Source organism: Pezoporus flaviventris, unplaced genomic scaffold, assembly GCF_033815535.1.
Source record: "Pezoporus flaviventris isolate CSIRO_AGI_PZ_B2104156 unplaced genomic scaffold, CSIRO_AGI_Pfla_v1 ptg000029l, whole genome shotgun sequence".
Classification (NCBI taxonomy): Eukaryota; Metazoa; Chordata; class Aves; order Psittaciformes; family Psittacidae; genus Pezoporus; species Pezoporus flaviventris.
The window spans coordinates 16,173,105-16,196,809 of NW_026892577.1; the positions used below are offsets into that span (position 1 = coordinate 16,173,105).

Here is a 23,705-nt window from a genome sequence, read left to right on the forward strand (position 1 = left end):
TTTATTCCTCTTGCTGTAGAGTCTTATAGTCTGTGCTTTCACTTTGCTTATTGCTGGGACAAGCAGGTACAACATCCTCAGGTTCCTGCACTGGAAAAATGCACATTTTTCACTTCTGCTCTAATCTTCTACCAGCCTGTACTTTGCGAGTGCTGCAGCGCATGAGTAGGAATTGCGTGTAAAACTGCTTATTTAAAACAACAATTTGATCATTTTGACCCAGACTTTTGGTGGTTTTAAACACTGGTTGCTCTCTTCTGGACTAGATGTTAAAAGAGTTTTCTATTCTATCTTTCAGGTGGTGCAGGGGACCGGGAAAAGATGCCTGTCAATCATGAGGCTTTCCTGCTCATGGCTAATTCCCAGAATGAAATGGAAGATTGGGTGAAAGCCATCCGACGGGTTATATGGGCTCCATTTGGTGGAGGTATTGCAAATAGCTCACATGCACATAAATTAAAACATTTGCCTCAAGGTAAAACATATTCTTGTGATACTAGGATATGTGTAACACTTTAAAATCACTGAGATGCCTAGATAAGCTCTTGATTGTCTGAAGTGTTTTGCAGCAAGGGGATTGTATTGTTTTTTTTTGCCAGGCAATGGAAGGAACTGGGAAGGGAGGGCACATTCAGAATACATAACTGACTCAGAAACAGGTGGTGATAATAAGCATATCATTATTGTTAGTACTCAGTTTTTTTACAGCTCATTATGAACTATTCTGTGGAACTTTCTTATCCTTATGGACATAAAGGAGTGTGCCTAGTTATCTCAGCTTTCTACCACAAGGGCAGATGACCACCTTTATCCTCTATAGAACCAGGGGCAGCAAAATTTTTCATCTGGCTAATGTAGGGCTCAGTTGAGAAGACAAAGCTTCCACTGGCTTCAGTGGGGTGTAGCCTGAGGAAGAACAGTAGGGTGAGGCTGAGTGAACACCTGTAGGATAATACAGCTGTTGACAATTCCTGTAGTTAAAATGCACAAAAAAAATCCAGACTCAGTGTTCATACTATACCACAATCTTCAAGTTGTTAAGTCAGTAGAGTAGATAGGAGGTGTTTTTGTGGTTTAGCATAGAGGGATTCATGGATGTTTTCTTCTGGGTATGTTATTGGTGACAGCAGCTACTCTCTTGGTACTGGACACTCGATGCTTTGAAGTGACTTGTGTGCTGCTAATGGAGTTCATTTAAATAGTGCTATCATCTGCAGATAGTGACATCAACCTCTTTTGAGAGGTACAGATAAAAAAGTGCCAGATAAAGGTTAGGTAACACAATTACTTCTGTTGAAATGAAGTTACTAGTTTTCCTGGATCTATGGAGGGGAAAAAGTGACCTTGGTGCAATTGAGGGAGGCTGAAATACCACAAGGTCACTAAGAAGACCCAGTGTTTGTCAGTAACTTTTACGTTGGTTGGGGTTTTCTGATGTTTTTTGGCCAAGGCTTGTTTTGTTTTGTTTTTTCTTTTAAAGTGACTCTTATGATTTTGAGTCTCTAATTTGGTTTATCTGGAGGAGATACAATCTCTATTGATGATGTAATTCTTTCCTAGGTCCTTCTTTCACTTAGCAGAGTGTATGTACAAAAGGCAGCTCATACCTGATTCTGCGAGGTTGCATGTAATACTTTTGTGCTGCGTGCAAAAGCAGCTCTTCTCACTAGTAGAAACTGGTCTACCGTGATTTCTCCTCAAAAATTAGTATGTGTTTGTTTTATTTTCTTTCTGAAGTTGAGTCCACAGTGAAAGGTCTTTTAGACTCTGAGCTCAGTGCAGGGCCTTCTTGCACTCCATCATAAGTCGTAGCATATCAGACTCAGTATTTCTGTGCCCATGTGTAGTGGACCTTAGAGTATTTTACAGCTTTGCTGTGTGCATCAAAGAAATACTGTGAGGAAGAAGAAGACATTCAGTCATGACGAATAGTACTCATTCCCACAACAGCATCGTTCTCTAGGGCATGATTTTGTCAGCGCTGCTAGTATCAGCTTCTTTTTTGTTAGTGTTCATGTTTTGTCAGTCTCTTGGAATAGTTCCAGAGCAAGCATCTTTTCTCAAGTATTAAAATACTAAATAATTAAAAATCCTAAGATTTTAAAAACAAAACCATGAGGACAGCATGAAGGTAGGGATGGATTTCTTTTTTGATGTTTGTTTCTTTATGGGGACAGCATTGTCCTAATTAATCTGTTCTTTTTCGATACCTCTGAACTTCCCTGCAGCTGTCAGGTAATAATCTGGTTTGCCTTTAAACAGAAGCTTACTTCTACATTTGATTCCAGGAACTGGGGTTTTGCAGGATACCAAAAAAAAAAAAAAAAATCGTGAGAATGAGGTAACTGGGCAATGAAGGGGGGGATACAGCAGCACAGAGGGGGAATACAGCAGCTGCTGTTTGTTGCTATTTTCACATACTGCAGTTTTCATCTGGTTCTATCGATGTCAGTGTAATGGTTGCTCCAGCTGTTGGTGAGAGCTGGCTTAAGCCCTGTAGAGGAGAAGCAATGGCATTTGCAGTGTTGGAAAGAACTGTGATTGTATATTGATGTTTTTCCTCTGTGGGAAGATATCTAGCTAAGAACATGGGCACATCCTGAGTGGTCAGCCCGGCCTGTGCTTGCTGCCCTAATGTTCAAATGCATCAGTCTAAAGCTAGTTTGGCTATGTCTGCTTTATAGTGCAAGCTGCATTAGCAGATTCCTATTCTCTGGTTTCATTGCTTCTCTGAGCTGACTGAAGTGCTAACTGCTGTCAGGATTCATCTTTTCCCACCTTGCAACCACGTGCTCCCACATTTCATTCTGCTAGCTCTAGAGGTTATGCAGCTGTGCAGTAGGAAATGACCTCGCATTAAAAGTAGGGGGGTGGGGGTGGGATTAGTTTGGAAGATTAGTTTGTAGGTAGGTTGTCTCCCTGGCTCTGCTAACCATGCACTGCAGGACTAGCTCCAACAAAATGAGGACAGTGGGGAGAGATGATGGGGTGGAAGAGAGCATGCTTGTTCATTCTGATTGCAACCCACCCATTAATTGACTCTATTCTGCTCTCGTGAGACCACACCTGCTGTACTGCAATCAGCTTGGGGGCCACAAATGCAAGGACATGGACCTGCTCAAGGAAGTCCAGAGGAGGCCATAAAGATGATCAGTGTTCTGGAGAAGACAGACTGAGAGAGCTGGGCTTATTCAGCCTGGAGAAGACTCTGCGGAGACCTTATAGCAGCTTTCCAGTACCTAAAAGGGGCCTTAAAGAAAAGGAGAGGGTCTTTTTACAAGGGTTTGCAGGGACAGTAGAAGGGAGAATGAACTTAAACTGACAAAGGGGTGATTTAGGTGAGATACTAAGAAAAAATTCTTCACTATGAGGGTGATGAGGTACTGGCATAGATTGCACAGAGAAGCTGTGGCTGCCCCATCTATGGAAGTGTTCAAAGCCAGGATGGACAGGGCTTTGAGCAGTCTGGTCTAGTGGAACGTGTCTTCACCCATGGCAAGGGGGGTTGGAACTAGATGAGCTTTAAGATCTCTTCCAACCCAAACCATTCTGTGATTCTATGATACCATGGAGCTGCACCCTCAGTCTCTTTGCATTTTACAAAGAATTTATAGGAATATCAATAACTAGGAATTAAGGATTTCAAACCATTATTTCCAAATGGTTTTATCCAGTTTGGGGACATGATCAAACCTACTCTTCCTTCTGTCAGAATCAGAGCAGGACAATTTCTCTGAGTGAAATCCCAGCTTACCTCAAACGTGGGAGGACAGTAAACATAGCTGTCTCGGTGTTTTAATTGAGTAATTTGAACTCTGCTGTGCTACCACCACTAATTTGAGAGCCAAGTCTTATCTATCGACACTTTTTAATATATGAAGCTAAAGGAGTGAGGAAAGGAATTAAAAAGCAGGCTTCATTATTAATATGTAAATATCCAGCCCTGGAGAAGGTTGATATGGTGTAAAAATTAATTTTGCCAAGATAAAAGGGGAGGCTTAGCCACACTTTAATCTTCCCTGATGTACTGAAAAAACATAAATCAAAAAAGTTGAGGGTATCTCCTTACATGTTGATGTGGGCACATGAACTGTTTTTAAAGGTGAAGAGCAAAGGCTTCTCAAAATAAAACAGAAAACTCCCCAAAGCTGCTGAAGATCCTGAAAAAAGATCCCAAATTATTAACAGGAGACACATTCATGCTTAAAAGCCATATGGAATGTGTGCTTTGAAATACACTTCAAATGTGGCCTTAAAATAAAATCCTAAAGTTCCTAAGTCTTTTGAAGAAGAGCTGTCTTGTTTATGGGGAAAATCATTTCTAACAAGTTTTCCTGGGTTTCAGGCTCCTGAATTCTTGAGTCTAGTCGATCTCATTCAAGCAGATTTTGGAAACTGAGATTTGAGAATGCTCGGTATATTTTGATTATGCCTTTAAGAGCAAAATTTGTCACAGTGGCTTGGTAAAAGTGAGCTTTGGAGCACACTCTGACAGAGGGTGATTAAAACTGTTCCCCATGACCCTTCTCACCTCCATGATGAACAAGTTTTGCCCTGAGCTTTCACCAGTGAAAGTTTATTTGAGAAGTCCCTGCAGTCATGCTGTTCTGCAGCTGCTTTTTAATATGGAGTGCTTATAGCAGTGCCATAGTGCTACATGCAAAGGGTTTGTGGCCATAAGCTTGGGTGAGAATGATCCTGCCAGTGTCCTCTGAATGTGGATGCATTGGACATGTTTGGTGTAGCTGGGGGGAGAGGACGTAATTTCTCACTCTCCATATACAGTGGAGCTGTACTTCTACTTTCCTTAAGGAAACTGTTTTCCATCTGTTCGCCTCTCAGTTGGCATGCTTTCCTCAGTTTTGACTTGCATCAGATGTAAACCATACTATGTCTAAGACTGATTTTTTTTTTTTGGCCATGAGGTAAAAAGCTGAGTTTTTTTGGTGCCCGAGTTGAAAACTGAGCAGCATAACTCTTTCTAGCAGCCCAGCACGACCAGCACTACATGGGGACAGAATCATTCTGTGTTAATCTTGTGCTATGTTTGTTTTGTTCTGTTTACATATTCTTTCTTGCCATGAGCAGTTCCTTGCTCCTTTGCCAGAAATGCATGTCACAGCTGCTTTCTTTCTCCTTGTACTAATTTTTCCTTCTCCTCATCCCAAGCTTTTATCAGCTCCTTGTGATAGAGGGGAGGTGAAGAAGTTGGAAGGGATGTGCTTCCCTTAGGCAAACGCAGGAAGTTTTACCCTGTGACAAAGTAATTTTTCCTGCAAGAGCTCCAGGAGTGGTTTCTCCATTTGGGAGGAATAGTCACTGTTGAACTGGCTGGCTCTAAAGAAATGCCCACTGATGAAGCCACTCTACACAGAATTAAGTCAAGTCCTCTTCTTCATTTATATAATACATGATGTGTGGATTGTTTCTTCTCTTGCCAGTGAAACAATGCACAGAACGTTTCTGCTGGCAGCCAGGGCCCTGAGCAGACTATGTCTTGTATTAGGGCAGAGCTGCAAGCTAGGGGACAAGTCTCTGGGGTGTAATTTAATACCTGGCTAAATGGTGATGCCTTTCAGGCAACATCTGCATGAGAGCAAAACATGAGTGTTTAGAAGGGTCAGATACTGGTATTAGTTTTATGTCCACTAGGATGCCAGACTGTTTAGGAGCTAATGTATGATGTTAAGTCTTGGGAATCTGAGGTTTAATTTCTCCAGTTGTAAGATGGGGATTTTCCAGCAAGAGCATCATGAGCATAGAATCGTATCAGTGAATTTAAGACACTAAGATATCACAGTAACGAAGAAGAGGGAGATGACTTCAGTTACCTGCCCAGTATGAAGGCAGGGAGGAGGTTTCTGCTCCATGTCTTGCCAGAGGGCCTCCCAGAGTGACAAACTCAAGTAGGATTCCTGACCAGGCCAAGAGCAGCCCCTTCTCTTGGTGGCAGGGTGAGCTTCCCTTGTGCCAGGCTCCCACAGGTGTGTGGGGAGTGATGCTGAGCGTTTGTTGTGCCTGATATGTGCCATTGTCTCTACACAGAGATAGCTGGCACGTGATGCAGCTTATCAGTGTTTGCTCTTCAGTGTTGTCTCATGCTGGGAGATATGACCAACCAAAGGAAGAGAAAGATGATGGGGTTTATGAGTTTAGATATGCATCCAAGACTACGGGATACACGAATCACCTGTGACGAGGTGCTGGTTAGCCTTACCCCAAGCAAAGGTATCACAAAGGGCAAACTGACCCAAAGTAGAATTAAAGTAAGTTGGGAGTGGATCTTGCTGGCAAAACTGCTTACAACAGAGAAAGTTTTAAGATCTGTTTCTGAGATCTGATCCAATTATTTTTTTCTAAGTTACCTCTATCAGGTATATCTGGGGCTTATATTACTGCTTTATGACCAACATCTATTGCCATCACGAAGCAGCCTTGAGGTAGGGAAAGGCTATTGCCCACCTTTTTTTTTTTTTGTACAGGAGGAATCTGAGGTATTGAGCAATCAAGAAACTTGCCTGAGGTCACAATGAGTATCTGCGAAAGAACCATTCTGAAAGCATCTTTCAACAAGGCAAATACAAGGATGTCAACTGTGGACCTCAGGAGAGCAAACTTTGGCTTTCTTAGAGATATGCTTGAAAGAATTCTTAGCGGTATGGTCCTGAAGAGAAGGGTCCAGAAGGTCTTTTTTCAAGGATTCCTTACTCCAAGCTCTGGAACAGTCCTCCCCCATATTCAGGAAACCAAGCAAAGGTGGCAGAAGGCCTGCATGGATGAAAAGTAGCTCTTGGCAGAGTCCATACCTAAAAAAAGAAGTCTACAAGAAGTAGGAGCTAAAGCCCCCCTGGAGTTGAATCTGGTGGAGGCTGTGAAGGGCAGCAAGGAAGGCTTCTTCAGGCATATCAACAAAAACTCAAAGACCAGGGAAAATATGGGCTCGCTACTGAAAGAAGCCAGAGACCTGGTGATTTTTGAACAAACATGGTGATAGGGGAGCTCCCTGAAGACTCCTATATTCAAGGGCAGGAAGGAGCACCTGGGGAAATACATGTTGGTCAGCCTCACTTCTGTTGCTGGGAAGGTGGTTTTTGAACAAACCCAGAAATCATTTCCAAACATATAAAAGTGAAAAAGGTGACTGGGAGTAGTCAGCATAGATTTATGAAGGGGGAGTCATGTTTGACCAACATGGTAGCTTTTTACAATGAAGTGGTGGATGAGGGAGCAGCAGTGATTATTGTTTGTCTTGACTTCAGGAAGGCCTTTAGCGCTGTCTCCTGTAATGCCCTCATTTAAAAATTCATAAAGTGCAGATTAGATAAATAGACATTAAGGTGTATTGAAACCTGGCTAAAGTGCTGCTCTCAAACGATTGTGATCAGCAGCCCAATGTCTATCTGAAGGCCAGTCATTAGTGGTACACTCCAGGGGCTGATACTGGGGTGAGTACTGTTTAACAACTTCATGAAGGTCCTGGATAATGGGACACAGTACACCCTCAGCGAGCTTGCAGACAGTATTGGGAGGAATGGTTGGTGCATCAGAAGGTTGTGCCATCATTCAGAGGGGCCTTAATGGCTGGAGAAATGAGTGGACAGAAACCCCATGAAGTTAACAGAGAGGAAGGCAAAGTCCTGTATCTGGGGTTGGATAAATATAAGCAACTTTGTTCATCTGTGTGGGCTTCCTGCCACCTTGTTTGGTTTCCTGTACATGGTAGGGAGGACTGTTCTTGAGCTTGGAGGAAGTAACGCTTAAAATGAAATCTCCTGAACCCCTCTTCTCTCCCAGTACATACTGGGAGCTGACCAGCTGGAAAGCAGCTTTGCAGAGAAGCACCTGGGATAATGTTGAACAGCAAGTTGAGTGTGAGCCAGCAATGCACCCTCGTGGCAAAGAATGCCAACAGATTCCTGGGCTGCATTGGGAAGAGCATTGCCAGCAGGTTGAGGGAGGTAGGCCTTCCCCTCAGCACTTATGAGACCACATCTGGAGTGCTTTGCCCAATTCTTGGCTCCTCAGGACAAGAAGGACGTGGCCTTACTGGAGTGATTCTAGCAAAAGCCCACTAAGATGATTAAAGGATTGTGGCAAGTGAAATACCAAGAGAAGCTGAGAAGTCTGGGATTGTTTAGCCTGGAGAAGTTTCAGAGTGGATCTTATCAGTGTTGTGTAAATACTTGATGGAATGGTGTAAAAACTAAAGCATGTCAAGGGCAAAAGGTATGCCTTACTAACTTTTGAAGATCCTACCTTTAGAAGTCAGATGGCTGTTCAAGTTCCATATAAAATTCCTAACCTTCACACCAATTGCATATATTTCATCTTTAAAGCTGCTGGCTAAAGGCTTTAAGTGACATCCAGTACCACTGCCCAAGCTTTTCTGGGCTCTGAGTGGAAACTATGCAGTAGCCTGGTCATGGCAGAGCAGAAATGGGGTATTTTCAGAGTATTGCGTCACTATATTGTCAGAGGGGCAAGTCACCTGCTGCTGGTTTTAGAAGCCCCAGGCAGCAGCACAAGTTCTGTACTACAATGCCATATCTCTAGTTGTCATTAACCAATTTAGTTCCAGTGGCTACTAAATGATGATGCAGTTTGACATCAAGTGAATGATTGCTTTGTTAGTGTGGACAGTCCTGGGCACCAAAGAACAGGCATCCAGAGCTGGAGAATGACAGACAGCTGAGCAAGAATCCTTCTTGGTGCCCCTGCTCAACCAGACAGCAAATACAGAAAAAATACAAGTAGAAATTACTTCTGTGACATTTGCAAGTGAGCAGGGTAAAGCTTCTCATGGGATTTGCTGTCTGGTTTTTCAAGTTCAGAGCAGAATTTTTAATACAAGCTCTGCCCTAAATTAGTCTTGTATTCTAGAGGTTGTATAAGCAATTGAGATTGAAAATCTACCCAACTTAAGCACTTTCCTCAAAAAATTACTTTGAAAAGGGTCTTGGAAAAGAGAAGATTTCAGGAAAGTCTGATGCATAAAATTGCAAATGTATGGAGGATTTGAACAATGCACAAACATGGGGTTTGAACCAATAGAAAAAGTGTTTAATGCAGTGCACAATTAAATTATGAAACTCAGTGCCACAAGATCTCAAAACAAAAATAATAAATGGATTCAAAATAGAATTAGATGGCTTTATAGAAGATAAGGCCACCTGGGATATCAAAAAGAAAGTTCTGGAGGGAGTCATTAGTGTCATATAGCTTGTATTGCTAAGAGTAATCCACCTTTAGATAAAATATGGTGGAGCTTGGATTTGCTTTTATAGCAGATTGTTTTCCTGTTCTCTTCAGCTAGAAGTGCTATGGAGAAGTAATAGTGGCTGTGCATTTGTTACGTTGTTGGTGACTACTGCCTGTAGCACATAGTCTGAGCAGTACCACTGGTGACCACTGCTTGTAGCACATAGTCTGAGCAGTACCACCTCCTGCGCTGGTGATTTCTCAGTGAGACCATTCTTGTAATCATTAGATTCATGCTTGATGTTTGAAAGCTGACAGTCTTTAAGACACTGATGGCTCTTACTGCATGTCCTGGCAGTGTGTGATTAATGGGACAAATATGTTCCTGTGGTGTTTCTCAGCTTGCAGGCAAGTATTTAATTTCTCTGTTTTAGTCCTTTGATGAATGTTGTGAGGATATGTGCTTACTGAAGGGGACTGGTAGCCTGCTCCTTGCAAGTTGCAGTTTTAACCATTTAGGAGCTGAAAACAAAGAAATTCACTCTCTCTCTTTTCTTAGGTCCTTTCTGAATGTTACCCTTCTACTCCCCACAGTTGCTCCATCATCGCGTAATCAGTCTCGCAGTTTCCCCTTTCTGCCTTCAGAGTTGCGGGTCAGGGAAGGGAGCATTCATCCCTTAATGTTTTCTAGAAGGCTAGCTGATTTTCTGAGATGTTTTATCCATTTTTGCAAATTGGAGCTAAATGCCATCTTTTCCCCAAGCACAACAAGTCAGGTTCAGTTTTTTCTAGAACTTAGATCCCCAACCATATGCTTGGCTACTGAAGGTATAAGTTATGTTTCATATAGATTGAGGATTTTAGTTGTATACTGGAGGCTGAAGGTAAATTGGTTACAGATTTTCATCCATGAATGAGTTTGAAGAAGCTGCAAAGTGAAACCATGTGCAATTTACCTGGTAGTGAGTTTTACAGTTGCAGGTTACACACTGACAGAGGTATTTATGATGAAGTTTGATTTGGATAAGCATCCATGTGTTCTCTGTTGTTCCCATCTGCTTCTCAGCGACTGATTGTGCATAGGTTATCAGCCTCTTGGGCTTGGGATACAGGATGACTTGAGGACATAAGCTTGTTTGGTTTTCTGAATGGAGAAAAGAGCTGGTTTTCTAAATTTTGGTTGTGAATCTAGATCACAGACACTGTCAGGTTTCAGGATGGCCAGAAATCCTGAAAGTTATTTATTTCATTCCGTACCTGAGATGAGGATGAGCAATAGCTTTTGGACTCCATGATCCTTGCATTTGAGCCCACAGCCTGAATTCCCGTCCTTCTCTGGAGATGAGACACTGGTGGCAACAATTATACTATGTCATAGTTCCCAGAATTTTTGTAAAGCTTTTCTGTGCAGTGGGGGCATCAACATGCAGCACACTGGAAAGAGAGGATCTGCTGGTCAGATGCTTTCTACAGACGTAGCTTCAGTTCAGTCTATGGAAGCTATCTATTAAATGAAGATAGGCACATGCAAGAATAAATAAAAAGTTCTGTAAAAGATGTTCTTATGTTGTGGTGAGAAAGAAGTTTTCCAGGGCACATTTGTCCAGATCACTGCTTGCTAAGAGCCATTTTTTGTTGCTCTTGATGTTTTGTTCTCTAAATGCTTTCTGCCTTTGTTTAGAGAGAAATAGTCCAATAAACACAGGCGTTTTGCTCTGCATTCAGAATGCTGTGGTTAAGTGATGTTTAAATCTGTTTGTCATCTTTTTTTTTCTGTAAACAAACAGTTAGAATCCCATTTTAAAGCATAAACTGGTCAGAGTCCATGGCAGGACAGTTTAGAGTGCTGCTCAGTCAGTTCCTTTCCTGACGTATTTTAGAGAGATGGGAAGACACCTCACACAGGTAGAATCTATTGTGACAGAAGGATGAACATAGCTGTTTGCTAACCTTTTAACCCAGAATGAACTCTTTATCAGTTAGAACTTCTTTATCAGCAGGAGCCTGCTTATTCTCAAAAGATTTCATCTTACCAGTAAAGGTTGAGACCCCAGCCCAGAGCAGGGGAGGGGTGTGGGAACATCATTTTATTCAGAGAAGGATCTGTCCAAACTGTTTGGAGAGGTAGGAATCTGGAAGGCAAATTTTCTGTACAAGGACATGCTGTTGAAGTCTTCCCTGCTGGGTTCAGCCCTTGTGAGTTATCAACTCTAGCCACTTTACTGCCAGCTTTCAATAAATACAAGGGATGTTTGTGTGCCCATGTTTGCCTGAGTTAAAAAATGAGTCTGTACAATGCTCAGCTTACTTTATAATAGGGGAACTTCATCTCCAGTTTGAACTTGGATACAGATCTCTTTCTGTACAAATAGATGAGGCAGTTTCCTAGATCTGAGCTCTCTCAGACAGGTCTGCTTAAGTATACCTGTATATTAGCTAATACTCCATGTAAGCCAGTGTCTAAAAATACCTATACCCTATGGGCACTTGCTAGAGCTGTGCAAGCCAACAAGTTTGCTCACAATCAGAGATGAGGAGGAATATTTTTCCGAGTTCATGTGGGTTCACCACTCTTGTCTGTTGCAACCAGATTCAAGACTGAATTTGACCTGAGTTAGATGCCAAGCCTGAGACATGCCTACATTTTCAGAGGTGGTGTGAGCTGTAGTGAACTTCCCAGCCAGTCTCAAAGCTTGTAGCGACATGTACAGGCAGGGTGCTCTCTCCCTGTTCTGGTACCTGCAGCAGTGTAAGTGGTGGTACTAGCTCATGAGAGCTTTCTTCATACAAAGACACCAGGAAAGAAAATGCCTTCAGCTCCCCATCAGAAAGTTTGTGAGATATTTACTTGCTAAACTGTTTTATAATCCTAAATTCTTTAGAAAATAAGAACCACCCAGCGGTAAACTTCTCTACAGCTAAATAAATTCACACCAGTATGGAAAGAGGGAGTTCAGTCTCCTTCTGTCCCCTTCTCTCCTTGGCACATGTATATGGGGAGCTCTCCAGGTAAAAATTTTGATGGTAGTTTATATGCAATGTGGCCCACTCTCTGGATCAAGTATCAAGTATACTTCAGAAGTCTGCAGCCCCTGCAATCCAATGATTATGTGTGAATCTCAGATTTCATTTTTGAGAAATGTGGTTAACAGAGAAAGTGGGATTCAACTGTGACCTGGAAATTCAAAACACATACAGGTGTTGATTTTTATTTGTCTCATCATATTCTGTGGCCTAAGTCATATTTTTTTAATGCAACACTTTGAAAGGGATTGAGAATTGTTTCATATAAGGAGAGAGGTGGTAACAGGAGTGTGTAGATATGAAGCATAATGTTGCATTCTTCTCACAGGACACTGATAGCTGCAGAGCTACCATGTGCAGGGAACAATAAGGAAGCAGCTTTTATGCTTTAGTTGTGGTGCTTATGTGAGCAAGCATGTGCTCCTTCTGCTTCTTATTCTCACCAGGGAGCTGTTTTCTTTCCTTGGAGAAGAGTTTACATTATCTTCATAATCTCTCATACAACTTGCAGTATTATAAGCTATGCTGAAGTCTAACCACGCTTTGAGTCATGCTGTGTCCTTGGCCACAGAGAAGCTGTGAATTTCATGGGTTAATTATAATTTGGGTATAAAAATACCCATGTTAAACAACATTACTTTCTATGTCATTGGATACCTCCTTGTTCCTGTGTTTTAAGAGTTGGAAAACAGAAATGGAGAAGTGAATGGAAGAATGAAAGTCTGCATTTGCTATCTCCTGGGCTCCCATCCCAAACTTTGAGTCCCAGGCTCCATAAGGTTATTAGCAGATGTGACACATTTTGAGGGATAATTCCAGAAAATAGTGCCAAAAATCCTGATGGTGTCTCAGCTGTTCAGAAGAGGATTGGTCCTGCTCACTGCTTAGCACTATGGGCAGTCTCTCACTAACCTGCAGCCTGCTCTGTTCACCACAAAGGAAGAGAGATTAAATAGAAGGGTGAAGAGTACCCAGGATCTCATTTATATCTTTTGTTTAAGGATCTCTATCATTTTCCAGTATTCTTTAGTGGGCTTTAAACACGGTCTAGTGTATTGTCTGGGCTTCTGGTGTCCAGTTGTGCGATACCTTGCTACACAAGGTATACCGTGAATAGTTAAGGATACCTTGCTGCCTTGCTATTCGAGAACTGAAGCTTTTGATCTTGGTACTGCCTTCCCCTATAATAAGAGACAGTAATTTCTTCAGGAGATTCTGATTAATATAGAGAATGTAGAGAGGGAGTTTGACCTCAGGTTTCCCAAGCTGTGAAACAACACTGTCTCACAAAGTATCTTCTTTGACCTGTGTGTTCAAAGTGAACCACAGAATAACTAAGAAGGCGGTGGGCCGCTATGTTCAGATGAGTGTGGTCTATCAGTGGAGACCACAGATAGTTTTTTTTATAACTGAAGCAGATGAGCAGCTGCACACAGGGGGATAGCACACTGTTTTTTCCTGCAGAGGGAGATGACACATGTAGTCACACATAATAAAATTCCGTGGAAGCTTTGGGCAAAAGTTTTGGGTGGTGTCTGCTGCAGGTCTGCAGTCACACAAGTGCATTTTGTAAAGAGGGTAGGGCTGACCTCTATATAACTGCATGGGCCATTGTGTGATAAGCGTTTTTCCTAACTGTAGGCTTCTTACCCTGAGAGCAGGAGTCAAGGGAGTAAATGTTTTCCTGCAAATAAGTCCTGGGGATTGATTCACATGTAATTCCTTTCCTTACCAGTTACTCAGCTGAGCTATTCAGCATCAGCCAACTTCTCTGTAGAGGGCTAAAGCAGAGGCTGTAAGCACAAAAAAGCAGCACAGGTCAAAGACTGTAACTTCTCCTAAGCTTCATAAAACTTTCTAACATGTCCCAGAGCTCTGGAGATACTCTCAGAACACACCAAGGCTAAGATGGGGGCATGTTCCCCTCCAAAATGAGATTTCTGCTTCTGGTGCTTTGCAAGAAGATCTGAGGCCAGACCAGGGCACCAGGTTGCCTGCAGCACAACTGGCGCTGCCTGTAGCAGGAAGGGATCCAGAGTGTGGCATGCAGACAGCAACTGTTGCTCAGCTTTTCCAGCTATCTAGAATAGATCTGACAAGCAATTAGAGCATGAATATATTACAGAGCCGATGGGGGATGCCTTTGTTAAAACTTGTGACCCATACTTAGCTGCTGTTTACATTGGCGGCCGCTTCGAGGGTGGGCAAGACCCTACCTGCCTGTCTTTTTCTCCTCTCCTTCCCTCTGTGGAGGGAGCTGGGGAGCTCTGCATCTCATTGGATATTTCAAATGCTTTCTGCACAAGTCATAATTAATGCCGAGTTGCGGAGCTAAGACCAGATGTGCTGCCGAGATTATCTCCCAGGGCAGATCGGCTTCTCTCCGCTCTGTAGCACTGGGTGAATGGAAAGCTGCCAGTGCTGGGACTCAGAATGTGTCTGATGCCTGAAGTCAGGACTTTCTTTCTCTGCCGCTCCTGCTGTCTGACACTGCCTGGTTTCTGCTTGAAGCTCAGCGCCTGTCATGTAGCGGAGTGCTGCACAAGAACGAGAGGTATGAGATGATTTTCTGGAGTTCAAATTTGTTACGGTTTTCTTTTCCTATAGGAAAAGCAGATATTTGAGTTTAGCCTCAGACAGAAGCTAAGAGGCTTGAAAAGGTGCTGGCTTTACAGAGAGGGAAAGAGTGGGAAGCTCCCAGTCTATGGCCAAAAATAGTACTGGATGCCAAGCTAGTATTTGAAAATAGTTTGGGAGAGTTCTGTTTGCTTTTACACTGAATATTTAAATGGGTGTATGTGGATGACAGCAATTATCTCCTAGTATATGGAGACTGCTGTTTATGGGGAATGGGGCCAGAAGATACCAAGTTCTACCACAGACCCATTTGTGTGACCTTGGGAAAGTTACTCCATCAATTTCTATGGATTCCTACTTACCTGTCACTTCCTTTCTTCCCCCCCCTCCCCCGTTCTTGCATGCTTTGTCTGGCTGGATCGTTTAGTTGTTAGGGACTATCTTTTCCTAGGCACGTACAGCTCCTAACATGGAACTCCTTTTTCAATTGCTGATGCAGTAATTCACAGTAATGCTTGGGTGGGCTAGAGGAGGGGAAACAAGAGTTAGAGGTTTGTGTGTGTTTTGTGTTGTGGAAGCATAAGCATATGAATTTCTGAATGTCTGCCCATGAGTTTTTCCTCAATGCTTTCATGTGTGAGAGGGACAGATAAATGGGAGCGTAAGCACGAATGTGGGAAGGTAAAAGTAGACGCTTACCTGTGCAGGTGAGCACGTATGCAATCTTCACATCCATAAATTGCCTGTCTGTGAGGCACCACATGCCTCACAGACATGCATGCGCGGGTGTATGTACTGCTGTATAGCAGCATCCAGGTGTGTGCCTGACTATCTTCCCGCACATCTTTTAACGTGTGTGTACTAAGCTGTACATACAGCTGACGTAGGTGTGCTTGGACTTTTCCCATTTTAAGCACAGAGTCCTCAGTCCTCCCCATAAAGAAAAATCTACTCAAGAACTGACTTTATTATCTCTGTCTTTATTTTGGTTGAAATCAGAGCTCTGATGAGGAAAAATGAACAGGGAGAATACATTTTCCTGCCCACTGCGTGTCTGGACAGCATAGCTGAATATATAGGCTTTGTATGCCTGGAGCTGGTGGGTGAGCTCTTCGGGCCAGAACGGAGAGTCTGTCTGTGTCTTAGTCAGTACATCATTCCTGGCTCGCTTTTTCCACAAAGAGCCACCTAAATCTTGAAAGAACAGAGACAGCTTATTGGAATAGAGGAAAGAAATTCTGTAGCTCTGCTAGCCTCTTTTTTTAGTATCTCTTGGATCTTTCTTAGATTAAGGCTGTAGTCCCAGGCATGCTGGAGTTTTTTGTTGGCTTTTTTTTTTCTGCTTTGAAACCAAACAAAAGGGCCTAGCTATAGATAAAGATATGACAAGCAAAGTTAACCATTGGGTTGCTAGTAGCTTTTGGCTTTATTTCCAGCCTAGCTCTGTCTGGGAGTGTGACTGGATGGCACTGGTTCCCCTTCTTCTGAATGAAGAGAAAGATTTTAATGTCTTCCAGCAGGATCATCAAATGGAGTGAAGTGCTGCCAAGTTCAGTCTGAGCTGCAGGCCCTGGTGATTAAAAACAGGCCTGTGCCTTGATGAGCTGGGGGATGAGGCTGTGTGTGACTGGCTCCAGATTTAGCTTTTCCTTGCAAGGCAGGGCAGTCCCTGTCCAGCCCAGAGATGCTGTCATATGCTGGTAGTTTCAGGGATATTTTACTACATCAGTTCTACAAACTCTTCTGAGACCTAGCTGAAGTGAGATGAGTTTTGCGGAGCTAGCAGGACACTGCGTCCCCAGTCTGCCCTTGTTTAGCCCTGGGAGACTGAAGTAGGTGCATCTGCTCTGTCTCTTGCCAGCTTAGCTGTGAAAGTCCTGGCAGTAATTTTCCTGAGGGTAGACTTCACCAAGGCCCCCCAGCAGATGTCTGGGTGAAAGATTTCTGCAAGTGCAGAACTGTCAGCAGCTCAAATTTGCCTTTGACAGTCTCTTTCCAGCCCCACTCCAAAGATAGCTCTTAGCTTGCTCCTTCTCTGAACCCTATCACTAATTTCCTTTTCTAAGCAATAGACAAGCTCTGCAGCCACTCCACTGCATAGATGAACAATTTCTCCAAAGCAAACTTTCTGGCCCCGTTATAGCTGCAGTTCTGATTTCTCCCTCTAAACCCCAACCCTAATGCTCTTGTTGCCAAAATACTTGGCCTGAGAGCAGTATTTCTTCTGGGTAGCAGCAGCTGAGGGAATCCTTGTCTATGGCTCAGCAAAAAAATATGAAGGCTAGGACAGAGTGAAAGAAAATGCATAGAGCTGTGGTGTCATTCAGGCTGCAAAGGGAAAGTTGCAGTTGCCAACAGACTTGGCTTGGGTGAAAAATTGTCTGTGTGAAGCTTTGTCTACTTTTCTCTAGTCTATGGTCAGCAGCATGCTGTAATGCATGCACATTGTCTGTGCAATGTTTGGTGACCTTTTATAGTGCTTCTCTGGAAAATTAGGGTTAAGGATTGAGGGAAAGAGAAAACATAGATCTGCAATTGGAGTTGGGCTGGAGTGGGGCTGCCAAACCAAGGCAGGAGGCAGCCAAGAGAGGTGGACTGGGAGAAGTCTTTCAGCCTGACCATGGCTACAGGGTTTTTATTTCCCCTCAGCAAAAAATGACCCGTGAGAGCTGTGTGATCTGTCCCGCACAGCACTTCAGCACTCACTCTCACACAAGAAGAAACCCAAGATTGTGCCAGCTCCTTTCACTCATCGTATGATAGGTAGATCAGCTTCATCCTCAGTTGTGTCAGCCTTGGTTTGCGTGGCTGGTTTTTCTTGTTACCCATTTTAAATGGTGCAAAGGGAGCTGAGTAATATCGCAGTAGAAAAATATTGCAGTGTCTTTGCTTCTTCCAAAGATTGCTGTCTCCATCCAGGAGAAAAAGGTGTTGCCAGCCTTCATACCTGAGAAGGGAGAAAGACAAGGTTCCCAGCATCTGGCTCGTAGCAAACACCCACAGTAATGTTAATCCTGTGCTTGTGAAAGGTTCATCTGCTGCTCCTTCTGAATCTCAAAACAGGTCACCCTTCTATCTTGTTATCTGTCACATTCCTTAACCTCTCTGTCAGTGGTCTCTGGATGCGGTTCACTTGTTACTGTGAGGTCACTGGAGGGTTGATTATACCTACAGAAAGCTACTGCTGCTGTGATTCAAGCTGACTGGAAAAGCAAGGACTGATGTTGCTTGAAAGGCATCAGAGCATATTGCTGACCACAGACCAGACAAGTCTAGGGAAAAATAGGCAAAGCTTCATAATGCAGGTGGACATTATGCATGCAGTTGTTCTGTGTGTGCTTCCAATGTGTGTGTCTGATATCATCATTGTCCTTGCGCTAACTTCACTCTAGAACACCAGAACATGAGCTTCTGGAAAAACATTATCTCTGTGGGAATGCAGAGCATTTACCTCTTTCCCAGAGCCTTCTCTAGACATGCCCTTTGGGAACCAGAGCTGTGATTCAACAAGTAGAGAATTGAGAAAACAGGGCTGCTATCCTATAATTCTCATGACATCTGCCACAGCCTGACCTCCCTAAACCTGTATGTCTTTTTACCATGTATAATTTTAAAGCAATAGATGGGTTTGTTTGGAGGAATTTCTTTGTCTCCAAGGTGCACAGCTTGGCTTCTGACCCAAGCTTGCTACAGCTAATGCTGTAAGACCTTGGTTTGCATTGACCTGTGGCCCAGGATCAAACATGCAGAGGAAGAGAGAGAAATAGAAGAATAGCATAAGGGAGGTTATAGAGGATGCATGTTCCTGGATCATTGCTGTGTATATTTACTGCAATGTTGAGAGTTACTCCTCCATGAGCAGGTTCAGCAGAGAGGCTGAGAGATGAACAGGCCATGGAGACTTCACTTTTTCAGCTATGATCTGGATTTGGAAGTTGTCTGAGAAGCTGGGCTGAAAGGGTTGTTCTTTCATGGCTGCCTAGCCTCTGTAAGTGCCCTGGAAACTCTTAGATAATGCTGAACCCCACCTACCGAGCACTTCTGCTGTGCCCCATCGTGACAGCAGGGATTATGTGATGAAATTACACGGCAACCTGTGCAAAAGCAGGAAGAGATTCCCTGTCCTAGAACGTGACTTCAGAGACACCCTTCTCAGTGAAAATTCAAAGAGATCAGAAAAGAGAACTAGTAAAACATTTACTCTTCAAGAAAACCAATATTTACAGTGATAAAGATAAGTCACTCCCATGCTCCAGGGCATGTCCTCTTGCCAGAATAAGGAGGGAATTTCCTTCGAGACTCTTCTTGGCCCTCCAGCTCTGATACTGTAATGCAGTTGTTTAGGCTGGAGTGTAAGGAAGGTTTCTGTCTTCTAATGTATAACAAACTGGCAGGGAAAGGAAATTGGACTTTTGAATCTTTCTTGCATGTTTCATTCAAGAAGCTGAAACTGAAAGGTTTGTTTCCCTGAGGGCTCAGCAGGGATGGACTAAATGCAGAAAACAGGTATGGTTTGACATATCTCCCTTGAAGGACAGTGAATGGTGGTTAGGAAACTTCCTGCCAGGAGTTATTCTCCCATGAATATAGCACTAAAATAAAAATAGAAAATATGGTTATTATAACAAAAGTAAGTAGGGCCTTAAGAAAGGACTAAATCCCCTGGTGTGGTGTAAGCACATGCATGCATCCATTAAACGCTGCTTCTGGCTATTAGTTCTGAACACAGTATAACTCCAATACTGCATGCTGCTTTGAGTTTATTTTTCCCTCAGACCTGCAGGATTGAGTGCTGAATGCATGATCTAAACCTCCTTGATATCAGTGGAAAGGCTCCTGTTGCTTTGAGAAATCTTTGAATATCCTATCTGCTGTGGTCTGGTCTCATCTGAAATCGAGTAGATTCTGTGATTCTCTAATTTACTGAATTCTTATTACCAAAATATGATTAACTTGAATGCTACCCTACCTGACTCCACCACATGTTGTAGGATGCTAGAATTAGGGTTTCACAACACAGCTCAGTGGCTGTCGCTTTAGATGGAGCAGTCTCCTAGTGGCAGTGATTAAACTAAAACCTCTGGGTCTTACATCCTGAGCCCCTTCTATGCTGCTGAAAAGATCTGGTGCCAATAGTGGATTCAGCAGCTAGTATTGACCAGGAACTCCAATGTCCCCATAGAGGAAGACAGTGTTTCATACATGATGATGTATGTCTACAACAGATCTGACTTAAAAGAATTGCCTGTGCTAGTCTGTTTTTAGAGTACCTGCTGCTTCTGATATTTTCAGGGTGCAGGAAGTACAGCACCATGTTTTAGCAAGAATTTTGTATGCATTTTAGTCTGTTTTAATTCTTATACAGGAATTTTAATTAAAGGAAAAGAAATAAAAATGCAAAGCTTGCAGGATGGTGGGGGATTTTCACTATAGCCAGTTTTAATGTTGACAACTGTATTCTGTCATGTTATCAGTCCCCTGCTAGTGGGATTGCTACCTGTTGGGCTGGGCAGCTGCAAACTGTTGAAGGGCAACTGTGTGACAGCTGCGGTGGATGCCTGCAGAAAGGGTTTGTGCCTCATAATGTTAGTGTGGCCTTTGTTTTGGCGTTCTTGGGACAGAAGATGCAATGGAAGCAGAACTACTTAATTCAGATTTAGCACTGCTGCATATTTTATACATTATGCATAAACATAATATTAACCCCACCTTTCTTGCATATAGTGAGATATAAACTGGCTTAGGGCAGAGAATAGTTTGAAGCCCTCTTAAGCAGGAAAAAGCCCCACTCAGCATATAATTCTTAGTTTTAAAATACTGGCTGAAAGTCTGCTAGAAACTGGACCTTCTCATAGGTTCACCACCTCCGTGTGAGCTTCCCTCACTGTATGCCCTGATCCATAGCTCTAGAAGAGTTTAAGCTGACACACAGATGTGTCTTGCTCTCTGTTGGCAGGGATCTTTGGACAGCGATTGGAGGACACTGTACAGTATGAGAGGAAGTATGGCCAGCGCTTGGCCCCACTGCTGGTGGAACAGTGTGTGGATTTTATTCGGGAGCGAGGTCTTACAGAGGAGGGGCTTTTTCGGATGCCTGGCCAAGCCAACCTTGTCAAAGATCTACAGGATTCTTTTGACTGTGGAGAGAAGCCCCTTTTTGACAGGTGAGTTGACATCACCAAATTTAGGCTGGTTTATCCGTGGCATGTAAATTCTGGCAAGAATGGCCTTGCAGTGGCTATTCTAGTTTACATGTTCTTTCCGTGCCATCATTCCCTTCATTTAAAGTGCCGCTTGGCCTTTTTCCTGCATGATGTTGGGTGCAGAGGCCTTCGTTCAGCTAAGTGCTTGAGCAGAGGGAGAAATTGAGACCATTAAGCTAGCTAGTTGGCAGATCCACTGTGTTTGTGGCAATGTCTTGACTCTTCCCCTTCCTTTGTCACCAAGTTTCATAATAGGCACCACCATCTTGCACATCTTTGCTGGCTGTGATGTGTGCAATGTATAGAATTGGTGAGCATGTCCGTAACAACGCATTTTCTGACACAGAAGAATTATTTTTTTATCCACAATTTCAGCAGTTGAGATGACACATTTATTTCAAAACAGTTAATATCTTTTGATTTTCAGCAAAACTTGAGTCAAACGTTTCTGAAATAAAAATAGCAATTTTGCATTTTTCTTCCCAGTACAAAATGTTGATGTAATCACTCCTTGCCTAAGGAGTACAAACACATGCTGGCTGCCTTCTTGTCCTGCTGACCATACCAACATCAGGGAGTAGCAGGGCCAGCTGCTGTAGCGAGCAAGGTGAGCCAGGAGCCAAGTTTGGTAATAAGGCTGGTAGAGTCAGTGACACAGTCCAGTGATCACCTGGCAAGTCCATAGTGATGAGGCAGCTCCAAGATCAGGCTAGGTAATCTATCCATGAGTCAGAGTCTGGATCAACAGGATCTGTAGCCAGGCACAGACATGGCTGTGAGGCAGTGGGAGCTGTAGCTCAGACACAGGATAAACAGTAGAGGCTCAGTTTAGTATTGGCTCCCATGAGAAGAGCATCAGCCCTGGCTCAGAGCACTCCCGTCCAAGGTCAGCAACGGAAGGGGGGCAGCTCTCAGCTGTGCTGTGTTGGCTCTGAGCCCAGGCAGTCAATTCATCAGGAGGGATGGATGCTCTCAGGGCCCTTACAGCCAAATCTTGTCCATAACTGTAGTATTTCCTTCCCTCTCTCATACGTACATGCTACCCAGAGGGACGGTCAGCATTGTGTTAACCTGAAGAGTGCTTTGAGAACTGGACCTTAACCCTAACAGAGACTTTGAACCCCAGGGATATTTGGATCCAAGGCCATTTTGTGTATCTGGCCCCATCTCTATGAGAGGTCCATAAGTATGATCAGATTTGGGATCTTGACTTGGACACCTGGCTCCATTTTTTGCTGGAAGTCACTAGCAGCACTTTCTCAGGTGCTACAGGCAGCATCTGGTGTATTGCCAGTACATTAACCTAGGGGATCACTTCAGCTGGACCTACAGCCAGTCTTGACATTGCCAATAGCATCCCTGCCTAGTGCTGAAGGAAGAGGAAGCAGTCTCCTGCGTGGGAAGCACAATGTTTGGTCTCATCCTGGGAGGAATATCCTTAGAGTTTATTGGGAACATTCTTCTAATTCTTCCCTCCCCTCAACTTCCCAGACCACCCATCCTCCTTCCTTTGATTCTTAACCACAGTCAGCATTTGCTCTCTAAATAGAAGTGTCAAATATCTGGAGATATTTTCATGAAAAAAATAAAGTTTGAAATCATCAAATTGTCTCACTTCATCTTTTCTTAAACAAAATCTCTGTATTTTTAACTGAATGCCTGGGTTTTTCTAGTTTAGAATTGGAATTGTTTTAAGTCATGGAAGTGAAAAAAGTTATTTTGGAAAACTCTTGTATCTTGGAACAGGAGTATCTACAGAAGCAATTAATTAGGAATGACAGTTTCACTTTCATCTTTAGTCTAATTAGTCTAATCCATACTAACTTCATTGTCATGAAGATAAGCCAAGTCTGCCCCCAGCATTTTTAAAGCAGGAAGTACCTTTATTTCCATAGGCATTTGCACTAGCTAACTAGATCAGTGCTAAGTCTTGCCTTCAAAAGAGGCAGTAAAGATCTCCATGAAGGAATGCCTGCCTTCTGGGTAGTTGATTTGAAATGTGATAACTGAAGGTTCAGTACAGAATTAGAGGAGGCAAGCCTAGGGGACCCAAATAGTGTGAGGGTTGAGAGTCCCCCCATCATTGCCTTTTGCTCTATCCACCGTAAGCTCAGCAGCTTGTAGGCCCAGGTCTCTGATCTTTGATAGGATCATCACAGATAGGGGGAAAGGCAGTTCTACCTCAGCTAAGTGAAAAGCTTTTCCTGCATAATTTTCTTGATATATAACTAAAACTATCCATATATGGCTTATGATAAGTAGGCAGCAGCAAATATTTTCTGCAAGTGTAAAATCTATAGGCTTGTTTCCAAATCAGGTGCAGGGATAGGAGTATCTTCTTTTTTTTCCTCGTTGCAGTCAGTGCTTGTAGATGGCTCTTGTATCCAGAGTGATCTTCCAAATGCTAGAACCTGCCTGCCCCATGGTGGATCAGATCTCTTTGATGACTGATAATTAAAATACTTTTTTTTTAAAAGGCTTGCTTTTCCAATTTGGGTTTTAAATGCCTATGTATATTCTTATGAAAGGACAGGTGTTGCTGTTTTGGAAGCACCTACAGCAGTCTCTCCTTTTGTGCTTCCAAACTGCTGCAAGTTTGGCTGGATTTCACATGGCTTTGAGAGTGAAGCAGTAACTGCAGCCAGCAGATCTGAAGCTGTAGTCTGGGCCCTGCTTCTGAGTAACAGTCATATCCACCATCCA

General features: G+C 43.1%; 1 protein-coding gene across 7 annotated transcripts in view; it reads left to right on the top strand.

The window, feature by feature from the left end:
- The window catches only part of ARHGAP22 (Rho GTPase activating protein 22), a 159,781-nt gene that overhangs the window by 120,759 nt on the left and 15,317 nt on the right, over window positions 1-23,705 (top strand). For 5 of the 7 annotated variants that reach the window (XM_061459251.1, XM_061459248.1, XM_061459249.1 and 2 more), the window contains 2 exons: window positions 299-475; window positions 20,756-20,963. In XM_061459251.1, coding sequence (XP_061315235.1) covers window positions 299-475; window positions 20,756-20,963 — 385 coding nt within the window. Of the gene's footprint in view, window positions 1-298; window positions 476-14,555; window positions 14,777-20,755; window positions 20,964-23,705 lie in introns of those variants that run through there. The other 2 variants (XM_061459250.1, XM_061459254.1) reach the window with 2 other exon arrangements.